General features: G+C 42.3%; 1 protein-coding gene across 1 annotated transcript; it reads right to left on the bottom strand.

The window, feature by feature from the left end:
- Positions 1–909: 909 nt before the first annotated feature.
- LOC131852334 (beclin 1-associated autophagy-related key regulator) lies at positions 910–12,535 on the bottom strand. Its single transcript, XM_059203000.1, has 7 exons — positions 12,282–12,535; positions 10,315–10,737; positions 9,489–9,616; positions 7,623–7,755; positions 7,079–7,267; positions 1,791–1,917; positions 910–1,267 (listed from the first exon to the last, which is right to left on the bottom strand). The coding sequence occupies exons 1-7, from the start codon at positions 12,482–12,484 to the stop codon at positions 1,169–1,171; spliced, it is 1,302 nt and encodes a 433-aa protein (XP_059058983.1). The 5' UTR covers positions 12,485–12,535; the 3' UTR covers positions 910–1,168.
- Between the last annotated feature and the right edge of the window lie 12,446 nt (positions 12,536–24,981).

Below are 24,981 nucleotides of genomic sequence, written 5' to 3'. Positions count from 1 at the left end.
ATCTCAATTTATAGTCAGAGTATTATTTTATTCAAGAACCTTAGCCACAGCAACGCGTGCCCGGGTCTGCTAGTTTCTCTATAAAACAAGGTACAAGCAAGTTATTTAAAATATTGTTGAGATATCGTTACAGAATCCAGCAAAAACAGCTAAACAGGTTTTAATAACAATTTCAAAATAAACAACGTTCTAGATTACATTTTATAAATGACACTGAATTTTACACACTTTCTAAAGTTACAATCTTATATTAAATGGATTTTTGGAATGTCGATCTGATGGTCACCCATGATGGTAAACCATTTTATAGGTAACAACTTACACCATTATTTCATGCATTAATACATGATTTATAATGGTCAACAATTAGTTTACAAAATATCTTAAAGTACGAAAAACTACCATTTTAGTAGTATTTGTCTGGCAACATTAGTTCGTTGTCATTTATCATATAAAAAAAGGTATAAAATTAGCTCTATTGCAAATATTGTAGATGGCAATATAACATTTCAAGTGACAAAAAAAAACTCATTTAAGTTTACAACATGTAGTCACAGATTCAGATATAATTTTTTGCTTCTTTTGGTTAATTTCTAGTATACGTTTCTTACACTATAATGTTAAATGTCATACTTTTTCTCCAAGAACAATACAATACTGAAATAAATGTCATATACAAGTTTGAGATCTACATACCAATGAACGCCGTAGGAATTACTTAGTCGAAATGTCCTAGATCCTATAGAAGAAAGAAAAAGTTGGTAAAGCATGGTGGTGCCACTAGCCGCAGTGAGCCGGGCCAGCCGCGCCACGTGGCCGCCGACGTCACGAGAGGTCAGCGAGCGTCACTTGGTCCAGCCGCGCCACGTGGCCGCCGACGTCACGAGAGGTCAGCGAGCGTCACAGCCGCGCCACGTGGCCGCCGACGTCACGAGAGGTCAGCGAGCGTCACTTGGTCCAGCCGCGCCACGTGGCCGCCGACGTCACGAGAGGTCAGCGAGCGTCACTTGGTCCAGCCGCGCCACGTGGCCGCCGACGTCACGAGAGGTCAGCGAGCGTCACTTGGTCCAGCCGCGCCACGTGGCCGCCGACGTCACGAGAGGTCAGCGAGCGTCACTTGGTCCAGCCGCGCCACGTGGCCGCCGACGTCACGAGAGGTCAGCGAGCGTCACTTGGTCCAGCCGCGCCACATGGACGCCAGTGAGGCGGCGGCTGACGTCACCAGCGATGGCGCCGGTGCTGGCGGCGTGCTGCTCAACTCCTCCATCTGCAACGTCCCCACCCACTCTCAATATTGGTCAGATCGACAGATCCCAAGATAACTTGAGCGTTTGAAGTTATTACTAGTATAATTACGATTTTAAAATTAGAGCAAAAGATACATCATACAAACATAACATTTTTTTACGATATTTGTCTGTCTATTTGTTCCGGCTAATCTCTGAAATGGCTGGACCGATTTTGACGGACCATTTTTTGACAGGTAGCTGATTTAATAAGAAGTAACTTAGGCTAAATAAAAGTTTATTTCAGAAAAATATTTTATTTTGGCAAAATAAAGTTAAATTCCACGTGCACGAAGACGCAAGAACAGCTACCTTTTTAAATAAATTTTCAAATTGTTTTAGGAATTAGAACAAACAATTTCATTTAATTGATACATTATTCTATTTTCAAATTTATGTACATTCGTACGAGAGTCGTAAAGAACTAATGACTTTAATTTATAGTTGGTCTTGATTAGCAGTAGCAGTAGTTCACGCCATGCTCAGTACCGATGTTCGTCCTACCTCAGCGGGCTCGGGCCAGTGCAGGTGCTCGGGCGGGTCGCAGTCGTCGCCGTCGTCGGGCGCCGCCCACGCGCCCGCCCACGCCTCGCCCGCAGACAACACCTCCTCGCTCGCCCACGTCTCCACCCTGCACACGGACCCACTGTCACTATATTGCTATATGCAAGAAGTTCGGGTAGGAAGTAGGGAGTCATTTTTGCAAGGGCTGTGGGATGTCAAACAGTGTATTTTGTTTGATATTTGTGGCAGACTGTTGTGTGATATCTGCGAATGCAGTGCTCTCTTACTAACTTCATTTCTGGGTTCACTGTTATACGTTTTTACTGTGCTAGTTACCTGCGAGCTGCGCTAGTCACTGTGCTAGTTACCTGCGAGCTGCGCTAGTCACTGTGCTAGTTACCTGCGAGCTGCGCTAGTCACTGTGCTAGTTACCTGCGAGCTGCGCTAGTCACTGCGCTAGTTACCTGCGAGCTGCGCTAGTCACTGTGCTAGTTACCTGCGAGCTGCGCTAGTCACTGTGCTAGTTACCTGCCGAGCTGCGCTAGTCACTGCGCTAGTTACCTGCGAGCTGCGCTAGTCACTGTGCTAGTTACCTGCGAGCTGCGCTAGTCACTGTGCTAGTTACCTGCGAGCTGCGCTAGTCACTGTGCTAGTTACCTGCGAGCTGCGCTAGTCACTGTGCTAGTTACCTGCGAGCTGCGCTAGTCACTGTGCTAGTTACCTGCGAGCTGCGCTAGTCACTGTGCTAGTTACCTGCGAGCTGCGCTAGTCACTGTGCTAGTTACCTGCGAGCTGCGCTAGTCACTGTGCTAGTTACCTGCGAGCTGCGCTAGTCACTGTGCTAGTTACCTGCGAGCTGCGCTAGTCACTGTGCTAGTTACCTGCGAGCTGCGCTAGTCACTGCGCTAGTTACCTGCGAGCTGCGCTAGTCACTGTGCTAGTTACCTGCGAGCTGCGCTAGTCACTGTGCTAGTTACCTGCCGAGCTGCGCGTGGTCCGCGGCGGCGGCGACGGCGAGCGCGTGCAGCGCGGCGAGCGCGCGCGCCGGCTCCAGCGCGGCGGAGGGCGCGAGCTGCGCTAGTCACTGCGCTAGTTACCTGCGAGCTGCGCTAGCCACTGTGCTAGTTACCTGCCGAGCTGCGCTAGTCACTGCGCTAGTTACCTGCGAGCTGCGCTAGTCACTGTGCTAGTTACCTGCGAGCTGCGCTAGTCACTGTGCTAGTTACCTGCGAGCTGCGCTAGTCACTGTGCTAGTTACCTGCCGAGCTGCGCGTGGTCCGCGGCGGCGGCGACGGCGAGCGCGTGCAGCGCGGCGAGCGCGCGCGCCGGCTCCAGCGCGGCGGAGGGCGCGAGCTGCGCTAGTCACTGCGCTAGTTACCTGCGAGCTGCGCTAGTCACTGTGCTAGTTACCTGCGAGCTGCGCTAGTCACTGTGCTAGTTACCTGCCGAGCTGCGCTAGTCACTGCGCTAGTTACCTGCGAGCTGCGCTAGTCACTGTGCTAGTTACCTGCGAGCTGCGCTAGTCACTGTGCTAGTTACCTGCGAGCTGCGCTAGTCACTGTGCTAGTTACCTGCGAGCTGCGCTAGTCACTGTGCTAGTTACCTGCGAGCTGCGCTAGTCACTGTGCTAGTTACCTGCGAGCTGCGCTAGTCACTGTGCTAGTTACCTGCGAGCTGCGCTAGTCACTGTGCTAGTTACCTGCGAGCTGCGCTAGTCACTGTGCTAGTTACCTGCCGAGCTGCGCGTGGTCCGCGGCGGCGGCGACGGCGAGCGCGTGCAGCGCGGCGAGCGCGCGCGCCGGCTCCAGCGCGGCGGAGGGCGCGAGCTGCGCTAGTCACTGTGCTAGTTACCTGCGAGCTGCGCTAGTCACTGTGCTAGTTACCTGCGAGCTGCGCTAGTCACTGTGCTAGTTACCTGCGAGCTGCGCTAGTCACTGTGCTAGTTACCTGCGAGCTGCGCTAGTCACTGTGCTAGTTACCTGCGAGCTGCGCTAGTCACTGTGCTAGTTACCTGCGAGCTGCGCTAGTCACTGTGCTAGTTACCTGCGAGCTGCGCTAGTCACTGTGCTAGTTACCTGCGAGCTGCGCTAGTCACTGTGCTAGTTACCTGCGAGCTGCGCTAGTCACTGTGCTAATTACCTGCGAGCTGCGCTAGTCACTGTGCTAGTTACCTGCGAGCTGCGCTAGTCACTGTGCTAGTTACCTGCCGAGCTGCGCGTGGTCCGCGGCGGCGGCGACGGCGAGCGCGTGCAGCGCGGCGAGCGCGCGCGCCGGCTCCAGCGCGGCGGAGGGCGCGAGCTGCGCTAGTCACTGTGCTAGTTACCTGCGACTGCTGCGCTAGTCACTGTGCTAGTTACCTGCGAGCTGCGCTAGTCACTGTGCTAATTACCTGCGAGCTGCGCTAGTCACTGTGCTAGTTACCTGCGAGCTGCGCTAGTCACTGTGTTAGTTACCTGCCGAGCTGCGCGTGGTCCGCGGCGGCGGCGACGGCGAGCGCGTGCAGCGCGGCGAGCGCGCGCGCCGGCTCCAGCGCGGCGGAGGGCGCGAGCTGCGCTAGTCACTGTGCTAGTTACCTGCGAGCTGCGCTAGTCACTGTGCTAGTTACCTGCGAGCTGCGCTAGTCACTGTGCTAGTTACCTGCGAGCTGCGCTAGTCACTGTGCTAGTTACCTGCGAGCTGCGCTAGTCACTGTGTTAGTTACCTGCCGAGCTGCGCGTGGTCCGCGGCGGCGGCGACGGCGAGCGCGTGCAGCGCGGCGAGCGCGCGCGCCGGCTCCAGCGCGGCGGAGGGCGCGAGCTGCGCTAGTCACTGTGCTAGTTACCTGCGAGCTGCGCTAGTCACTGTGCTAGTTACCTGCGAGCTGCGCTAGTCACTGTGCTAGTTACCTGCGAGCTGCGCTAGTCACTGTGCTAGTTACCTGCGAGCTGCGCTAGTCACTGTGCTAGTTACCTGCGAGCTGCGCTAGTCACTGTGCTAGTTACCTGCGAGCTGCGCTAGTCACTGTGCTAGTTACCTGCGAGCTGCGCTAGTCACTGTGCTAGTTACCTGCGAGCTGCGCTAGTCACTGTGTTAGTTACCTGCCGAGCTGCGCGTGGTCCGCGGCGGCGGCGACGGCGAGCGCGTGCAGCGCGGCGAGCGCGCGCGCCGGCTCCAGCGCGGCGGAGGGCGCGAGCTGCGCTAGTCACTGTGCTAGTTACCTGCGAGCTGCGCTAGTCACTGTGCTAGTTACCTGCGAGCTGCGCTAGTCACTGTGCTAATTACCTGCGAGCTGCGCTAGTCACTGTGCTAGTTACCTGCGAGCTGCGCTAGTCACTGTGTTAGTTACCTGCCGAGCCGCGCGTGGTCCGCGGCGGCGGCGACGGCGAGCGCGTGCAGCGCGGCGAGCGCGCGCGCCGGCTCCAGCGCGGCGGAGGGCGCGAGCTGCGCTAGTCACTGTGCTAGTTACCTGCGAGCTGCGCTAGTCACTGTGCTAGTTACCTGCGAGCTGCGCTAGTCACTGTGCTAGTTACCTGCGAGCTGCGCTAGTCACTGTGCTAGTTACCTGCGAGCTGCGCTAGTCACTGTGTTAGTTACCTGCCGAGCTGCGCGTGGTCCGCGGCGGCGGCGACGGCGAGCGCGTGCAGCGCGGCGAGCGCGCGCGCCGGCTCCAGCGCGGCGGAGGGCGCGAGCTGCGCACTGTGCTAGTTACCTGCGAGCTGCGCTAGTCACTGTGCTAGTTACCTGCGAGCTGCGCTAGTCACTGTGCTAGTTACCTGCGAGCTGCGCTAGTCACTGTGCTAGTTACCTGCGAGCTGCGCTAGTCACTGTGCTAGTTACCTGCGAGCTGCGCTAGTCACTGTGCTAGTTACCTGCGAGCTGCGCTAGTCACTGTGCTAGTTACCTGCGAGCTGCGCTAGTCACTGTGCTAGTTACCTGCGAGCTGCGCTAGTCACTGTGTTAGTTACCTGCCGAGCTGCGCGTGGTCCGCGGCGGCGGCGACGGCGAGCGCGTGCAGCGCGGCGAGCGCGCGCGCCGGCTCCAGCGCGGCGGAGGGCGCGAGCTGCGCTAGTCACTGTGCTAGTTACCTGCGAGCTGCGCTAGTCACTGTGCTAGTTACCTGCGAGCTGCGCTAGTCACTGTGCTAGTTACCTGCGAGCTGCGCTAGTCACTGTGCTAGTTACCTGCGAGCTGCGCTAGTCACTGTGTTAGTTACCTGCCGAGCTGCGCGTGGTCCGCGGCGGCGGCGACGGCGAGCGCGTGCAGCGCGGCGAGCGCGCGCGCCGGCTCCAGCGCGGCGGAGGGCGCGAGCTGCGCTAGTCACTGTGCTAGTTACCTGCGAGCTGCGCTAGTCACTGTGCTAGTTACCTGCGAGCTGCGCTAGTCACTGCGCTAGTTACCTGCGAGCTGCGCTAGTCACTGTGCTAGTTACCTGCGAGCTGCGCTAGTCACTGTGCTAGTTACCTGCGAGCTGCGCTAGTCACTGCGCTAGTTACCTGCGAGCTGCGCTAGTCACTGTGCTAGTTACCTGCGAGCTGCGCTAGTCACTGTGCTAGTTACCTGCGAGCTGCGCTAGTCACTGTGCTAGTTACCTGCGAGCTGCGCTAGTCACTGTGCTAGTTACCTGCGAGCTGCGCTAGTCACTGTGCTAGTTACCTGCGAGCTGCGCTAGTCACTGTGTTAGTTACCTGCCGAGCTGCGCGTGGTCCGCGGCGGCGGCGACGGCGAGCGCGTGCAGCGCGGCGAGCGCGCGCGCCGGCTCCAGCGCGGCGGAGGGCGCGAGCTGCGCTAGTCACTGTGCTAGTTACCTGCGAGCTGCGCTAGTCACTGTGCTAGTTACCTGCGAGCTGCGCTAGTCACTGCGCTAGTTACCTGCGAGCTGCGCTAGTCACTGTGCTAGTTACCTGCGAGCTGCGCTAGTCACTGTGCTAGTTACCTGCGAGCTGCGCTAGTCACTGTGCTAGTTACCTGCGAGCTGCGCTAGTCACTGCGCTAGTTACCTGCGAGCTGCGCTAGTCACTGTGCTAGTTACCTGCGAGCTGCGCTAGTCACTGTGCTAGTTACCTGCGAGCTGCGCTAGTCACTGTGCTAGTTACCTGCCGAGCTGCGCGTGGTCCGCGGCGGCGGCGACGGCGAGCGCGTGCAGCGCGGCGAGCGCGCGCGCCGGCTCCAGCGCGGCGGAGGGCGCGAGCTGCGCTAGTCACTGTGCTAGTTACCTGCGAGCTGCGCTAGTCACTGTGCTAGTTACCTGCGAGCTGCGCTAGTCACTGTGCTAGTTACCTGCGAGCTGCGCTAGTCACTGTGCTAGTTACCTGCCGAGCTGCGCGTGGTCCGCGGCGGCGGCGACGGCGAGCGCGTGCAGCGCGGCGAGCGCGCGCGCCGGCTCCAGCGCGGCGGAGGGCGCGATGGCTGCGCGCGTGCACAGCGCGCCGCACGCCGCACGAAGTCTCCTCGTGCGCCAGCGAGCGCCTCCACCGTACACGCGCCAGTTACAGTATTCGCTACCGACATCACACACGTTATCTACGAGGTATACCACAAAACGAAGCCGCTCTAGTCCTCTATTCCATTCTAACAAATTTTAAAATATTATTTGGCATTTCGTAAGTTCTTTCGCGGACTTAAAATGCCTTCGCCTACATTTTTTGACTAGGGAAACTCGAGGCCGGCTGCCAGATCGACCGTAACACGGTAAGGGAATATTGAATCGATATTATCAACACCCAAATTAATAAGAGACCAAATTATACACGAAATAGTATTTTTTAACATAGTCGATACATACTAGTTTTGAAAAAGAATAGAGCACAAAGAAGAAAGGACACTTGTCCGGCAGTGTGCGCGCGGCGGTGGTACCTGAGCACGATGGGCTGCGGGAGGCGCGCGTCGAGCGTCCAGGCGAGCAGCGCGGCGAGCTGCGCGGCCAGCGACAGCGCGGCGGTGGCGCGGTGCGCCGCGTGCAGCGCCGGCGCCTCCTTGTGCTGCGACACTGCACGCACACACGCACACGTCACACACACGCACACGTCACACCGCACCACATACTTAGTCCTTACGAGCCGGATAAGTTTTTAACAAATTGCTGCTTTTATTTAAAAAATTTCTTCAAGCGAGATTTAGCGCGGGAAAACCTGAGTCCGCAATCGTGTGTGATTGCATTTTACTATTTTTTTGTGATCACTCTTTCGCGTCACTACAATTTCCTTTAAAATCTAATTTATTATTCCAAAGATAATTTTTTTTTTAAAAACACCTTTACAATGTATACATTATCTATAACTCTATAATTATGTCTTTGCTCTATAGTTATATATCCGCCATTTTGTAACATTAATTCATTATTATAAAAAGACGCTAAACCAGGGTGCCGGGTCTTTCTCGTTCTCTTTGTCTACATTTGCATACACAGTATTTCCTACATAAAAAATGATTCCCGCGTGAAAGGGCGTACGTGTAAGGATAAAAAATCAACCTAAACAATGAGTGTTGATCCGGCTCGAAGGATCGTCATCAAGATATTAATGGTGGTAAAAAATTGTACATAAATATAGAAGTCGATTTCAATACCCTATCTACTAATAGGCATCTATTTGCAACTATTAAGTTAGCGAGACTCCACCTAAGTAAATCCTTCTTTAAATCAATGAATTCCTTCTTTTCTTAATGCTTGGCCATTTCGATTTGTTTTACCTTTATATGTTGTTAGGGCTGTACCAAAGCTATATTCACCCGCAACAATAGGTAAATCAGATAAATGATAATGATAGAAACTTGATTAAAACTGCATAAGTGAGTACGCGCGGCATTCTTGTTGACAAATGCGAAATGATTTTAAATGAAATGTGAAATGTAAAAAAAAATGTTAGTGTAGCGAAATAATGTGCGATGCTAGCTCGTACATATGTAGTGACGTCGAATTTCAGTAGTATTCAAGATTCTTTATTTGTAAAACATGCGTGATTGCATAAGTAGATAATATACATACAAGGAATTTGTCCGACATGTTTAGCCTAGATGGCATACAATATATTTAAATGCTACAATAAAATATTAACTTTAAATGTTAAACAATAATAAAAAAGAATGATGTCATAATAATACAAAAACTACAACTTAAGTATATGTACAATAATATGAAACTAATAAAACATTTCGTCAAATTTATCATCTCGAAGTTCGATATACTATAATAACATTTGTCAATCAACAACCTCTTTAATTTATATTTAAATACATTATTGGGAAGGCTCTTCAAGTATTTAGGTAACTTATTATATATTTTAGGTCCCATACATAATATACTGTCATGCATAAGCTTTGTCGTAGATATTTTAATACATAATTTATCAATGTCACGTTGATTGCGATTTACAATTTCAGAAAGTCGTGGAAATAAGTGCTTGTTTATTTTAACAAATAGGCATACTTCATAAATATATAATGACGGTACGTTTTACAAATAACAAATATTCTGTTGTTCTTTGTAAAAGCCTGTTTTAGAGGCATAATTTATTCAATAATTTGTTTCAAAAAGTTTAGCAGATCCAGTTTTCATATCATTATTACATAGTATAAAACAAAGTCGCTGTCGCTGTCTGCTGATTTATTTATTTAATAGAGTGATTCAAGAGGAAGATTTATATATAATACATGTACACCCGTGCGAAGCCGGGGCTAGTATATTCTATTCAAGTAGTTAGTAATATATAAATATATACTGACCCCAAGACTGAATTGCGGTGAAATCACCATCTGTATTGATCCACGGCGCTCCAATGTGGAGCTGTGACCTTTTTGGATCCACCTCTTCAGCATCCTCACCCACAAACTCCATATCTTCTATACTATCACTGGAATATGAAAAGTTTTATATATGGTTATGATCTTTATCTTTATACTTTAGTTTCCTGTTGGCTGTTTCAATTTCATTTATTATTAAGGTTGTAAATCTTTACTCAGGTAATTTGTACACCAATTCATCTATGTGGGAGTTTCAGTCTTTATGGTTGAGAAGTTCAGCACACTGCTTTCTTCGGATGGCCAAGGGTTAATTTTTCGCACCGTACAAACATTTGTATTCATGAGTATGATTGTTTGTATCGGTGTGGTGTTTTCTATGTACATTATGTATTTACAGAAAAATGTATTTAATTATTTATACACTTATCTATTACCCATAACACAAGCTCTGCTTAGTCTAGGACTAGATGATGCTGTGAGAATTGTCCAAGATTATTATATTACATTTAGGCTGCTTGCTTTGAAAGATGTGTCCGAGAAAGGGTGATTATGGCAAAGAAACTATGAGTTACAGATGCATGATATCTTAGCATTTTGGAATGGCAATGTATTGTAAGAACCATGTTAGTCATGATAATATTATCCTAACTAACATGGTCTATGTAATGAACAGAGGAGTACATAAGCAACTGAATACTATTTGGTGGATCATCAGTCAATTTGCTAATCCAGTTATAAAAAAAAATTTTATGATATTTGAATAGAATAGTGAATTAGGTTATGTTCTAACTAAATATAATGTAATTACCTCATATCATAGCTCAGATATACTGGAAATATGTACTTATTGAGCTGTCGTATCCTCGACCGGCGCAGCGCGGCCAAAGATTCCGCTTGTTCATTGTACAGACTGACTTTATTGTGAAGTACAATTTGTTGTTGCTGAGCATGACTCTCTAAACTCGCTACTCTTTTTTGATACCTCGGTAATTTCAGACTCAGTTCATTGTTGCACTGTTTCAATTCAGTTAGTACTTTCCTTTTCTCCTCTATATTGTTCTTCCTCTGCTCTATGGCTAATTTTAACAGATTCAGTTTGTCTTTGGCCAACTTTGCTTCTGTGAGTAGAGTGTCTTTATGTATTTTATTTGATAACAATTTCTCGCATCTGTCCAACACATGTTTTCTGTTTACTTTCAGTCTGAGTAATTTTCCTTGTTTCTCTGAAAATCTAAAATTTATTTTATGTTATTTTTATTTATGCCTTATAATGCATCGTGGCCGACATAGGTGAGACAATGCTACCCAGGTGACTTTGTGTAAGTAAAAATTGTTAGTTATAGGACTAGTGATCATATTTATTAAAGATCTTGGGTATATACAATATTTCAAATGCTTTTTGTCATGGTAAATAAAATTATAATCTAATATAAACTAAATATATATAACTCAAAGGAGAATGACATAGTGATCTATCAACGTATAGACCAAACCACTGGACGGATCGGGCTGAAACTTGGCGTGCAGGTAGATGTTATGACGTAGGCGTCTGCTAAGAAAGGATTTTGATTAATTCTACCCCCAAGGGGATAAAACAGGGGATGAAAGTTTGTATGAAACTATATCAATTTCAAACCGATCAGGCTGAGATTTTGCATGCATAAAGCTACTATGACGTAGGCATCCCCTAAGAGAGGATTTTGATGAATTCCACCCCTAAGGGTATAAATTAACGCGAGCGAAGCCGCGGGCAAAAGCTAGCGTAAAATAATAATAAAACTTATCTATTATCAGCTGCGAATAGTAAGTATAATAGAATTTAGTGTAAGTAATTAGATAATTATTATGTAGGTAGATATTTCATTAAGTTTAGGGTAAGTAATGCTTTTTGTAATAGCCAGTTATAAAATGAACGACTGTGAGACTACTGTGTCATTATTTATCAGAGGCGACAAGGACGGGATGGGAAATAAATTTTAATACATAATTTATCAATGTCACATCGATTGCGATTTACAACTTCAGAAAGTCGTGGAAATAAGTGCTTGTTTATTTTAACAAATAGGCATACTTCAGAAATATATAATGATGGTATGTTTTACGAGGTAGATATTTCATTAAGTTTAAGGTAAGTAATGCTTTTTGTAATAGCCAGTTATAAAATAAACAACTGTGAGGCTCACATAATCCTGGAGTGTGTAGCAGTAGCCACAAAACGAAAACAAACCCTCGGAACAGTGAGATACAATGAAAACAAATGCTCGGAATGGTAAGGTCACTCTGTGAAGCCTGTGAAGACACCAGGAGACTTCTGCGCTTTTGGGAGGAGCTTGGCTGGCTACTCTAGTAGTCTGGCTCTACACGCACAATGGTCCAGTTGAGAGACTAATTGCACAGAGTGGAGTCAAACTTACATTACATAGATAGATCACATAGTATTGGATATTAAATTATATATCAATTCCATTACTGTTACATCATAGATTATTAAGTTAAGATTCTAATCTGGTAGACAGAGACAAACCAATACCAAAAGAGAGAGAGAAAACCAAAGTCAACCATAGATTGATACGTATTTCTTAAACTGTTTTACAAAACAATAAGTTTGTAAACATTGCTGCGTAATGCGCATATGGCGTTAGAAATCGCGTCACAGAAACACAGAACCGAAAGTTTAGATAATGTCATACATACGTATTCTAGGATTGATGGTATTTTTAACAAAGATGTCAAATAATGTAATATTTTATTTGTAATATAATGAAAAATAGAAACCTGTCTGCATGAGGCATAGACGAGTGGACGAAGTTTCCTGTATTAATGCATTCTGCACAGTAGAAATTTCTTTTAACCGTGTAACAAAGGAGGCACTTAGTGTAATGTCCGTGACTCTCCGTTGAGGATACGCGAAAATCCCGGGGCGCATCGCCTTCGGATAAGTAACTCAGAGCCATAACTATGTCTTCAGTTCTCCGCATTGAATGTTTCAATTTTAGATACTGTTTGATTGCCAAACGTTTGGATTTGCAAATTATTAAATACCACAACTGACAAGTGTCAAAGTAGTCAGTGTCAGCTGACTGAGCGCGTCAAAATTGACAACTGACAGTGACATCTGCGCTTTATTAATTACTTATTAAGTTATTTATTACTTAAAAATATATATTTAAATTAAACATTAAAGAAAAAAATATACCCAGGTATGGCACTATTTTTTAATTTAGGTCAAGGGTATTTTAATTTTATTACTGTTAGTTTTTTCAGTATCTCGCCTTAAAAGTCTTAAATACATCCAAACGGGGGTTATTGTCCCCGGAGTTGATGTCAGGGCAAAAGTCCCGAGGTCCCAACCTTCATTCCCTAGAAGGATGCGGATGACCAGTCTGTGTGTGATACTTAGTACATGAAAAATGATTTCGGATTAGAGCCAGGTCGTCTATATAGAATGAGAATAATGTTATCTATTTATAAAAATGTTTATCTATAGGTATTGGCTCCTAATTTGTAGTTCCGTGCGTTGATAGCCAGTCCCAAGCTACTCAGAGTTTGTGTTATGAGTGCTAGACGACTGACATAAATATTTGGATACATTTTTTTTGTAAATACACACATAATAATCATAGAAATACCCGGATCAATACAAATAATCAAACTCACGAGGACAAATTCGTACTGTACGAGGAATCGAACCCGCGACCGACGGAAGTGAAGCGGTGTGCTAAATCGCTAGACTAAGGTCGTGTTAAATGAGATATATTTATACTAGTGACATACTTGTATATTGAACTTTTTTTTTATTTGTTCTGTTCTCTTATGCTTTATCTGTTCTGTTTGTAGCGCGGTGGTTATCCTCATTACATGATACAGTGTATCGTTATATATTTGTTGTGAAGAGGTGGCGCTACATAATATATTTGTTGTAGTATGTAGGTAGTGAGTATACCAGTAAAATGATTGCACTACTTATTAGACATTATTAAGTTTATTGGTAGTTGCTACATGGTTTATTAACGCGCCCAGTCGACGCGGAGTCGGGGCGTAGACTGATTTTACACTGAACTTAAATATATGTTAGTGTAGACGTAAACTAATAGAAGGGTCTCAAGTGTGTCGACACTTGAGAAATTGAGAAATATCACAAGTGTAGGCACATGTTCTTTTCTACGGAAAGGAGAGATTTAAGCGATGAAACTGGATTGTAATTTTATACTGCAATGTAAAAGTAAATACATACCTACATATTTCTTGTAAAATATTATTATTTCACTTTGAAAATAAATAAACAGCCTACCTAAACCTCTTCGCTAATAAACACACAGAATAATATTTTAATAAGTATATTACAGATATACCAAGTATAATAATAAGGTGACCAAATATTTTTTGTTCAAAAAGAGTACACTTTGTATTTCATAGGTGAAAAAAAAAAGAAATAACGATAAAAACTTTATTTTCTTTTAAAAACATATTTTTCTTTGGAGTGTATTTTTTTTTTGCTACGTGATGATTTTTTTATTTATTAATATTTTACGGCTCTGGATACAAGCGTCCGAAATGTAGTCACAGCCGAGCAACTTTCATTTTACATATTAAATTTGACAGTTAAGACGGTAGATAATGTTTTTACAGAAATGTGACTTCTCACTGCTATAATAAACGTTTCCTAGTGATGTACTTTCAACAGCAACATTAGTCACTGGACAACATAAGGAAATTTCTATTGAAACTTATACATTTTCATGTGGGATATGTTCTACTTTAAAATGCTGAAAGATTTCTACTAATCTTTTGTCGAATTCTATTTTCTCATCGTTCTATTTCTTCAATTATTATATAAAAAAAACATCTATTGAAAAGAGCTACGCACAAGTTTCTTGCTCATTCTTCTTGTGATGAATCTGCATTCCGAATGAGTGGTAGAATCAAAATATGACTATTCAAAAATGCTTGTAATGAGTTTATTTGAATAAAGATTATTTCTATTTCTATTTCAATTTTTCTTCATCTAAATATATATAACTGAAAGGTGACTGACGTAGTGATCTATCAACGCACAGCTCAAACCACTGGACGGATCCGGCTGAAATTTGGCATGCAGGTAGATGTTATGACGTAGGCATCCGCTAAGAAAGGATTTTGGTTAATTCTACCCCCTAGGGGATAAAATAGGGGATGAAAGTTTGTATGTATGAAACTTTGTCAATTTTAAACCGCAAGCACGCATAAAGCTACTATGACGTAGGCATCCCCTAAGAACGGATTTTGATAAATTCCACCCCTAAGGGGATAAATTAACGCGAGCGAAGCCGCAGCCAAAAGCTAGTTTAATATAAATCTACTCTTCGAATTTCTTCAAAGAGAAAATTATCATTAATAAAATTGAAATAAGATAATCTAAAAAAATGTTTTACTAATACAAATGAGTATGAAATTATGCAAATGAGTACTGCCAGAGTATCTATACGATTTGAAAAGAGTACGGTTTGAGAAAAAGAGTACAAAACTCAGTAACTGTGTATAGTTGGTGGTCACCTGAATATAGCACATGTTTACTTAATATACTCTCTGACGTAGGCACTTTTCTGTTCTGATAAAACTCGGTTTGCTCGCAAAAGGGTCAATGAGAATCAACCTGATTGGATTAGGGTGTGTCCGGTAACGAGCTGCTTCGTTTCGCTTTTTATTTGTTCGCATTTCGCGCAGGTATATATTTTTGGCGCGAACCGCCATTTTTTTTAATGATAGAAATATTCTTCCTCTTGAATCACTCTTTCTGTTGCTAACAATTGCATTACAATCTGTTGCGTAGTTTTAAGCGAACATACAACTGGAGCAACTTCACTTTATACTAACAAGCTGTGCATACGGTTTCGCTCGCGTGAAATTTATAGCCTATGTTAATCCCCTCCGATCGATCCCCCGTCCAATTCAAACGGGGATCGAAATTACGACGGCCTGAGCCGAGGTTCGAACCCCTAGTGGTGCCCTCAGACTAAAGTCGTATCCGTCGGGCAGGAGTTGGCCTTCAGCCGCTCCATAAGTCCTTCCGCGGGTTTGTAGTGCAATCTGCACTCGCCCCATAACGTCCGGTGAAGCTGTAAAGGCCAGCTACGGCCAACAGCATTAGAGTAGTCCGAAAAAAAGCCTATGTTATTCTGATGTAATCATTGCAGAGTTTCATCATAATCCGTTTAACAGTTTTTGCGTCAAAGAGTAACAAACATCCATATTTACAAACTTTCGCATTTATCTGAATTAACCCTTAAATGTATTCAAAACATCTGTTAAATCATATTTACTGAGCAAAGCCTATTACTCACTAAACGATTAGTTGAATGACGTGCGTGCATGGTAATAGTTGTTCAAGCACGAGATTTTCATTTAATGTTAGACAAAGACACCTATATAAATATACATCGTAAATAAAGTGGCTTTTTTTTTAAAAAAAAGTAATCAATTCAATGAGATACTTGCCAGTTCTTTTTAATTAAATCTGTATATTGAAATGGAGGGTACGGAAAAATTATGATATAAAAAATTTGACGTTCATAAGCGGCTAAAATGTCATTATCATTTCAGCCCGGAAGACGTCCACTGCTGGACATAGGCCTCCCCAAAGATCTCCAAAACGATAGTCATACTCACTACGATTGATTTAATCTTATTGTGTATTTCTATTTGACGACCTCGGTGGTCTAGCGGTCTAGCACACCGCTTTACGACTGATGGTCGCGGGTTCGATTCCTCGCACGGCACGAACATTTGTATTCATGAGTATGATTGTTTGTATCGGTCTGGGTGTTTTCTATGTATAATATGTATGTATTTACAAAAAAATCTATGTATATGTATCAGTTATCAAGTACCCATAACACAAACTTTAGATAGCTTAACTTGGGTCTAGATGATTATTACAATATATACCTGAGATTATTATTATTATTTGACCCTAATAAATTAGTGCTGGTTGGTAGTTTGTATTCACACATTTCGACTTGTGAAATGTGAACTTACAAGGATTGTTTAAAAGAGCAACACAAAAGTTTCTTACTCGTTCTTGTGATGAGACAGAATTCCGAATTTGCGGTAGATTAAAAAATTGCTATGATTATTGAAAAGTGCTTAAATTAAATTTATATGAATAAAGGATTTTCTAGTCTATTCTATTGTGTGGGAACCCTAAAAAGATGTAATTATTATGTCAAACGGGTTCCGTACCGCTTTTCGCATATGATCTGGCAAATTATTAATTCCATTAGCTTTTGCGGTGTGTGGCGCTAACGAATGAGATCATTGCATTAGCCGCTCAAATTTTTGCCTCGTCAGCGTAAATTTTTCGTGGAATTATTCCGTTGGCTTCATTAATGCGGACTGGTAGCCGGTGACGGCTCATCAACAGGGAAATATAATTTTTGGGGCAAACATCACACGCTGAATGTAGTATCTACCGTATATCTGATGGACCGAGGTCTAACAGAGCTCACCGCTTTGCTTTTGATTGCCGCAGGTTCGGTTACTAGCAAGATACAAATATTTATATATATATAATAATAATAATATTTAGATTCTGTCCGCATTGTACTGACAAGAATATTTATAAGTATAATAATAATAATAATATTTAGATTCTGCCCGTATTGTACGCTCGGAATGATGAGATGAGAAGAACAAATTCTCTTCCTGGGGCCCTGAACCCCGGCCGACTGTGCTTCTGCCGGGGGAAGTTGCCATCTCCTCTCCTTAAGAGGGGAGATGAGAATTTTTGTAAAATAATAATAATCTCAGAACAATTCACACAGCGCCGTCTAGACCCAAGTTAAGCTAGCTAAAATATATGTTATGGGTACTAGACAACTGATACAAATACATAGATATTTATACATAGAAAACACCCAGACCGATGTAAACAATCATACTCATGAATACAAATGTTTGTAGCGTGCGAGTCGAACCCGTGACTATCGGAGGTAAGGCGGTGAGCTACTATACCAACGAGGCCGTCAAGTTTATTGTTAGTTTCGATCCGAGTGTTTATGTATGTATGTATTTAAGCGGCTAAAATGTCCTACATGAATAAATGATTGAATTTGAATTTGAATAAATTTTGATAATAGAACCAGTAAAGGATGATAAGATGAGCATGTCAGCTAGTCCATCATAATAATAAACTAAGGAGCAGGACATTGTCGATTATATTCGTACCAAGAGTAACCTGACATTGAGGGCGACGCAGCTGAAGTCGAGTCACAACGCGAGTTTCAAAGCGTTTGTGGCCCTGGTCCCCACCGACTTGCTGCCCACCTTCATGATCTTTCATGAAGGTGACTACTGGCCGAAAGGTGTGGTATATCGGCGCTACCGTGGCAGATTGCCGTCTTCAGTGCCGTGATCACACAGACAATATCATTGCATTAGTTTTTAAATATTATATTATATGTATGTTAGTCTATAAGGTATTTATAATATGGGCCTAGTTGCCTGAAATAAATGAATAAATAAAAATAAATAATGACTTCCGCAGGAATTAATCACGATGGTTTCCAGGGTGGATCGCGTGGAGGTCGACCTATCATGGTAAATTGTTAGCAATGGCGTAACTATTTCCCATTACAGACCTTCATTACAACCAGACTATTAACCCCTTATCAATTTATGTATTAAAATAATATCTACCAGTTGTCTAGTACCTATAACACAAGCTTAGCTTCTCAGGTTGGGACTAGATGGCGCTGCGTGAATTGTTCGAGAATATTCTATTATAACTAGCTGTCCCGGCAAACGTTGTTTTGCCATATATATTAATAACGGTATAAAACAATAGGGGTTGTTGATAGAAGGGTGAAAATTTAGGGTTGTATGTATTTTTAATGACATAATAAAAAAATATAAATAATAAATTTTTCACAAAAAATAAAAAAACAATGTTACGGGTGGACAACCCTTATCACTTAGAGGTATTAAAAATAGATAGTAGCCAATTCTCAGACCTACTGAATATGCATATAAAATTTGATCAAAATCGGTCAAGCCGTTTCAGAGGAGTATGGTAACTAACATTGTGACACGAGAATTTTATATATAACACTAGCTGGCAAACGTTGTTCTGCCTTAAAATAAAAAAAAAATTAGAGGTGGACTACCCCTAACATTTAGGGGGATGAAAAATAGATGTTGGCCGATTCTCAGACCTACTCAATACGCTCACAAAATTTCATGAGAATCGCTCAAGCCGTTTCGGAGGAGTATAGGAATGAAAACTGTGACACGAGAATTTTATATATAAGATGACATCAAAGTTGGTGTACATATGTAGATATAACATTGTGGTTATATGTAGAGAATCATGGATTGGAAGAACTGGTAGAAGCTCTTACCCATACGTGATAAAAAGGAACAAAATTATAGTGGTGGAAAATTATAAAAGTTTTACTTCGATTGTACTTGTGAGTGAATGGTGAATTTCTAAGAGGTCGGTTAAGTGATCATTTATTCAACTACTGGCCGGTGGTGCGGTGAATATCTGGCATCTGGACGGATGACCTGGGAGCCGATCGCCTTCGCAGAGCTCCGGGGAAATCACGCTCGCCGCCAGCCCCTGGCCACTGAATAAATTAGCAGACGATAGGTTTTAATTCCGTTAGCGAAAGTGCTCCTGGATCGAGATACCTCGGATAGTGCAAATTTTTGTTACCGTGCACTGCGAGCAAGTAATATCTGCTAATCATACAATCAAGATAGTATGTTTGTATGTCTAGTTGTTACAAATTTAGAGTGAATATTGTTTATTTTATCGTGGCGATTGTGGAATCACCTTCCAGCAATGGTATTTCCGAACCGATACGATATTGAAACGTTCAAGAAAAGAGCTTATTCCTTTTTAAAAGGCCGACAACGTACTTGCAATTCCCCTGGTGTTGCGGGTGCTCATGGGCGGCGGTAATCACTTACCATCAGGTGAGCCGCATGCTCGTTTGTCCCCTGTGTTATATATAAAAAAAAATATAGATTATATTATGTCATCGAACATGGACTATCAATATTGTTTGACGGCCTTTGTGGTCAGATTAACGCATCGCTTTACATCCGATGTCGCGGGTTCGATTCACACGGTGCAATCATCTATACACATAATTATGATTTTTTGTATTGGTTTTTTTTTAAAGGATGATAATTGAATGGGGCACCATTCAATTATCATCCTTTAAAAAAAAACCGCCTGCGCTAATGGTTTACGCTGGCGGGGCACCAATGGACGTCACCGAGAATTTATCACGATGGTTTCTAGGGGGAACCGCGTGGAGGTCGACCTGACATGGTACATTGCTAGCAATGGGATCATCAGTCCACAGTACTAACAGTTCCCTTCCCCCCTTATTTGTATTGGTTTGTATAAGTATTTACAAAAAAAAAAAAAATAATAATAATAATCTCAGGACAATTCACACAGCGCCATCTAGATCCAAGTTAAGCTAGCTAGAGCTTGTGTTATGGGTACTAGATAACTGATACATATACATAGATTTTTTTTTTTTAAATACATACATATTATACATAGAAACACCCAGACCGATACAAACAATCAGACTCATGAATACAAATGTTTGTGCCGTGCGAGGAATCGAACCCGCGACCATCGGACATAAAGCGGTGTGCTTGACCGCTAGACCACCGAGGTCGTCAAAAAGAATAAAAAGTATTTATATCAGTTGTCTAATACCAATAACACAACCTCTCCTTAGCTTGGGACTAGACGGTGTTGTGTGAATTGTTCTTTCCCTCTCATGTCATCATCATCATTGTCTATATTATTGTAAAGTTTCACTACAATCAATAGAATAGAATAGAATAGAAAATCATTTATTCAAATAAACTTATATTGAAGCACTTTTGAATAGTCATAACATTTTTTTTTAATCTACCGCTCATTCGGAATGCTGTCTCATCACAAGAAGAACAAGCAAGAAACTTGTGTGTTGCTCTTTTAAATAATTTATTCTTACTTACAATTTAAGTTTAAGTGTGTGAATACAAACCACCGATTAGCACTAATTCAATGAAATAATAAAATCAATTCAATCAATCATTCGACGACCTCGGTGGTCTAGCGGTCTAGCACATCGCTTTACGACCGATGGTCGCGGGTTCGATTCCTCGCACGGCACAAACATTTGTATTCATGAATACGATTGTTTGTATCGGTCTCAGTGTCTTCTATGTATAATATATATGTATTTACAAAAAAATCTATGTATTTGTATCAGTTATCTAGTACCCATAACACAAGCTTTAGCTAGCTTAACTTGGGTCTAGATGGCGCTGTGTGAATTGTCCTGAGATTATTATTATTATTAATTATTCGGCAGTGTTTGCATGAAAGAGTAACAAACATACATTCATACACACAAACTTTCGCTAATAATATTAATAAGATTATTGTCAAATCATAATTAACTATTCACGTATGAGACTTCTACCAATGTATTAAGATATAAATTTACGTGTATAGAAAAAAAAAATGTAAAAAAAAAAGAGAATAAAATGGGTCCAATATTAATTAGGCAATACGAAAGCCCGCGGCGTCGTCTGTAAACGGTGACGATAACTAGGCGGCAGTTTTTCCATAATGGAATCCGCAAATGTCTTCATTTCGGCTCGCAAACATCGCGCGTCGGCAGCGAGCCCCAGGGAAATCATCCAGGGCCCCGGAACCGTACCCACGGTAATTACTGACCGCACCAATACGACATTTTTCTTTTACCTAACGCTTTTAATTAATACGAGTTGCTTATTCAACTAGTGAAGAAAGTACAGATATATATCTTACTAGCTTTTGCCCGCGGCTTCGCACGTGTTAATTTATCGTGGAATTTATCAAAATCCTTTCTTAGAGAATTCCTACGTCATAGTAGCTTTATGCATACCATCGAGTAGTGTAATTCTATTTCATCTAGTTCAAGACAAGCATACCAGCTGGAAATTTAAGTCACCGGACCCTACTTGGTGGAGGGGAGGTTGGGTGGAAAGATGGTACCCCTGGTGGGAAGGGATAGCCAGAGTAGCCAAGATTAAGACGAACTCTGATGTATTCGTACGCCCCTTTCAGAGGCTTTACCTTCTAGAAGCTCATTTACTATAAGCTATCTGATGAGTACTTCATGCATGCAAAGTCTCAGCCCGATCGGTTTAAAATTGACAAAGTTTCATACAAACTTTCATCCCCTATTTAATCCCCTTGGGGGTAAAATTAATCAAAATCCTTTCTTAGCGGATGTATACATCATAATATCTAATTGCATGCCAAATTTCAGCCCGATCCGTCAACTGGTTTGGGCTGTGCGTTGATAGATCACTATGTCAGTCACATTTGAGTTATATATATATGGATTAATATTATAAATGCCAAAGTTTGTGAGTATTGATATATGTTTGTTACTCTTTCAAGCAAAAACTATTGAACTGATGTTAATGAAACTTTACAGTAATATAGCTTTGTGATGACAGGAGGGGAACTGAACTCTCAGTTCCCCTCCTGTCATCACAAAGCTATATTACTGTGTTGTTTACTCAAACACACACAGTAGGGTGTAACTTGTATATTAACTGTTACATCTTGAATTACTCTAGCTTACACTAATTACATAAACTACAGGGTGGCCCAGAAGTCATTTTACATTTTGAAAATTAAATAACTTTTTTTCTATTAATATATTTCTTTTTCTCTTTTCAGAATTAAAAAATATAATCCATGGAAATTTTTATCATGGATTAGTTTACAACAGAACAATGAGTGCCAGTGGTGTCACGTGCGTGTTGCCGACCCTTAAGAAACCTTAATATACCCTTCTTGAAGAACCCCATGCTGTAGTCTCGTGAGAAAACCTCGACAGGAAGTTCATTCCACAACCTAAGTGTACGCGGGAGGAAGCTCCTCTGAAACCGCGCTGTTCGAGATCACTTAGGTTCCAGCGTGTGGGAATGAATTCCCTGTCGATGGCGAGCGGTGCGATGGTAAAAGGTGGCCGTAGGCATCATGTCGAACAATTCATCAGAACACAGTCTGTTGTGTAATCAGTAGAACACACAAAGCGAAGCGAAGTCACGCCTCAAACTAAGTGGCTCGATACCGCTAGAGATATTGTGATCATCGACTATTCTCATAGCACGTCTTTGAACCGAGTCAAAAGGACCGAGCTGGTATCCAGGTGCTCCTGCCATTGTCATTATTAAAAAAAATATATAAAAATTAATTAATTAATGTTTATTTACTATAGTAATTTACCGTAACTCGTTATTTATTTTTATCTATATTCTTTTAAAACGTCTAAAAGCATAAATAATTATCTTAGCCCTAAGAGATCTTAGTCTTTAAAAATGGCATTGAATAATATTTTTTTTTTTTTTAACACAGGGGACAAACGAGCATGCGGCTCACCTGATGCTAAGTGATTACCGCCGCCCATGAGCACCCGCAACACCAGGGGAATTGCAAGTACGTTGTCGGCCTTTTAAAAAGGAATAAGCTCTTTTCTTGAAGGTTTCAATATCGTATCGGTTCGGAAATACCATTGCTGGAAGGTGATTCCACAATGTGGTTGTGCGGGGCAAAAGTTTCTAGAAAACCGTACTGTGGAAGACCGCCATTCATCCAGATGATCAGGATGGTATTTCAGTTTCTGGCGGGTGGTACGGTGTTGAAACTCAGCAGCTGGTATTAATCCGAACAATTCCTCAGAACACTCCCAGTGATATATGCGGTAGAAAATGCACAGAGATGCAATATCTCGCATAATAATAATAATAATAATAATAATCTCAGGACAATTCACACAGCGCCATCTAGACCCGAGTTAAGCTATCTAAAGCTTGTGTTACGGGTACTAGATAACTGATACAAGTACATAGATATTTTTTTTTTCGTAAATACATACATAGTATACATAGAAAACACCCAGACCGATACAAATAATCATACTCATGAATACAAATGTTTGTGCCGTGCGAGGAATCGAACCCGCGACCATCGGACGTAAAGCGGTGTGCTAGACCGCTAGACCACCGAGGTCGTCATAATACTAATATAGTAATAATATTTTTATTTTATTTATAATTATTTATTGCACCAATATTAAAAGTAGATACCCACATAAAAAGAAATTAATATATAACAATACATTAAAGAAAGAAGAAGGCACAGAAGGCGGTGTTATCGCTAACGCAATTTCTTCCAGACAACCTTAGGAAAGAGAGTAGAAATAAAAATAAAGTAGGCGCCACGTGAGTGGGAATAAGGTAACATCCCTGTTATTAAGAAAAAACTATTGTTGCAATAAATTTTACAAACGTCCGAAGTTATAATGAACAAGGGAGTTATATTACATCGACACTGGTGTGTCTTGGATAATTGAAGAAAAATTGACAACAAAATTATTTATATAAAATAATTTATTCAAAAGAGCAACACACAAGTTTCTTGCTCATTCTTCTTGTGACGAATCTTCATTCCGAATGAGTGGTAGAATCAAAATATGACTATTCAAAAGTGCTTGTAATAAGTTTATTTTAGTAAAGATTATTTCTATTCAAAATTCACAATTCTGCCACGAAATTGGCAAATCGTATCTATTATGTGGCCATCATTTACATTTTAACTGCAAACCACCAAGTTATCACCATAATTTCTCTGAAAGACTTCTATAATACACAGCCGAAGTTTTCACAACACTTATGCCCATATAAATAGAGTTGAAAATCCAACATATTTTCTACAATTGGGAGATAATATACACTTTGGAATCTACGTTAAATCCATTGGTTCCACGTAATGCTCTTTTATAGCTTTTAACTGAATATAAAAATATATTTAGAGGTTCAATGCTCGCCGGAATGGAGAATTGGCATAGCTTATGATTGACTTGTGACTTTTATTAGTTGCAATTCTGTTATTTAGAATATAATTATATATATAGACAAACCTAGGAAGTACAGCAGTGTGCTAAGACACTAGATCAGTGGATCTAGTGTTTTAGCACAAAGCTTTATTTCCGATGGTCGCGGGTTCGATTCCTCGCAAGCAATATTTGTATTCATGATTATAATTGTTTGTATTGATCTGGATGTTATTACAAAAAAAAATTAAAATGTGTATTTTTATCAGTCGTCTAGTACCCATAACACAAGCTCAGGTTACCGTGGGACTAGATGGCGCTGTGTTAATTGTCCAGGGTTATTTATTTATTTATTTATTTATTTATTATTATTATTATATAGTATATACATGGCAAATTAATATATGCGGGTACCTAATACTAACTTAAAACTATTTTTGACAATAATCAACATATAACAACATACAACATACAACTAACATATATAATTAACTATAACTCATAACTAACATATAGATGTTGATTATTAGCATATATTATTCTTATATATAAAATTCTCGTGTCACAGTTTTCGTTCCCATACTCCTCCG

The sequence above is a fragment of the Achroia grisella genome, unplaced genomic scaffold, assembly GCF_030625045.1.
Source record: "Achroia grisella isolate CSIRO2021 unplaced genomic scaffold, CSIRO_AGI_Agris_v1 utg842, whole genome shotgun sequence".
Taxonomy (NCBI): domain Eukaryota; kingdom Metazoa; phylum Arthropoda; class Insecta; order Lepidoptera; family Pyralidae; genus Achroia; species Achroia grisella.
This window is presented reverse-complemented; position numbering and strand designations above follow the sequence as displayed.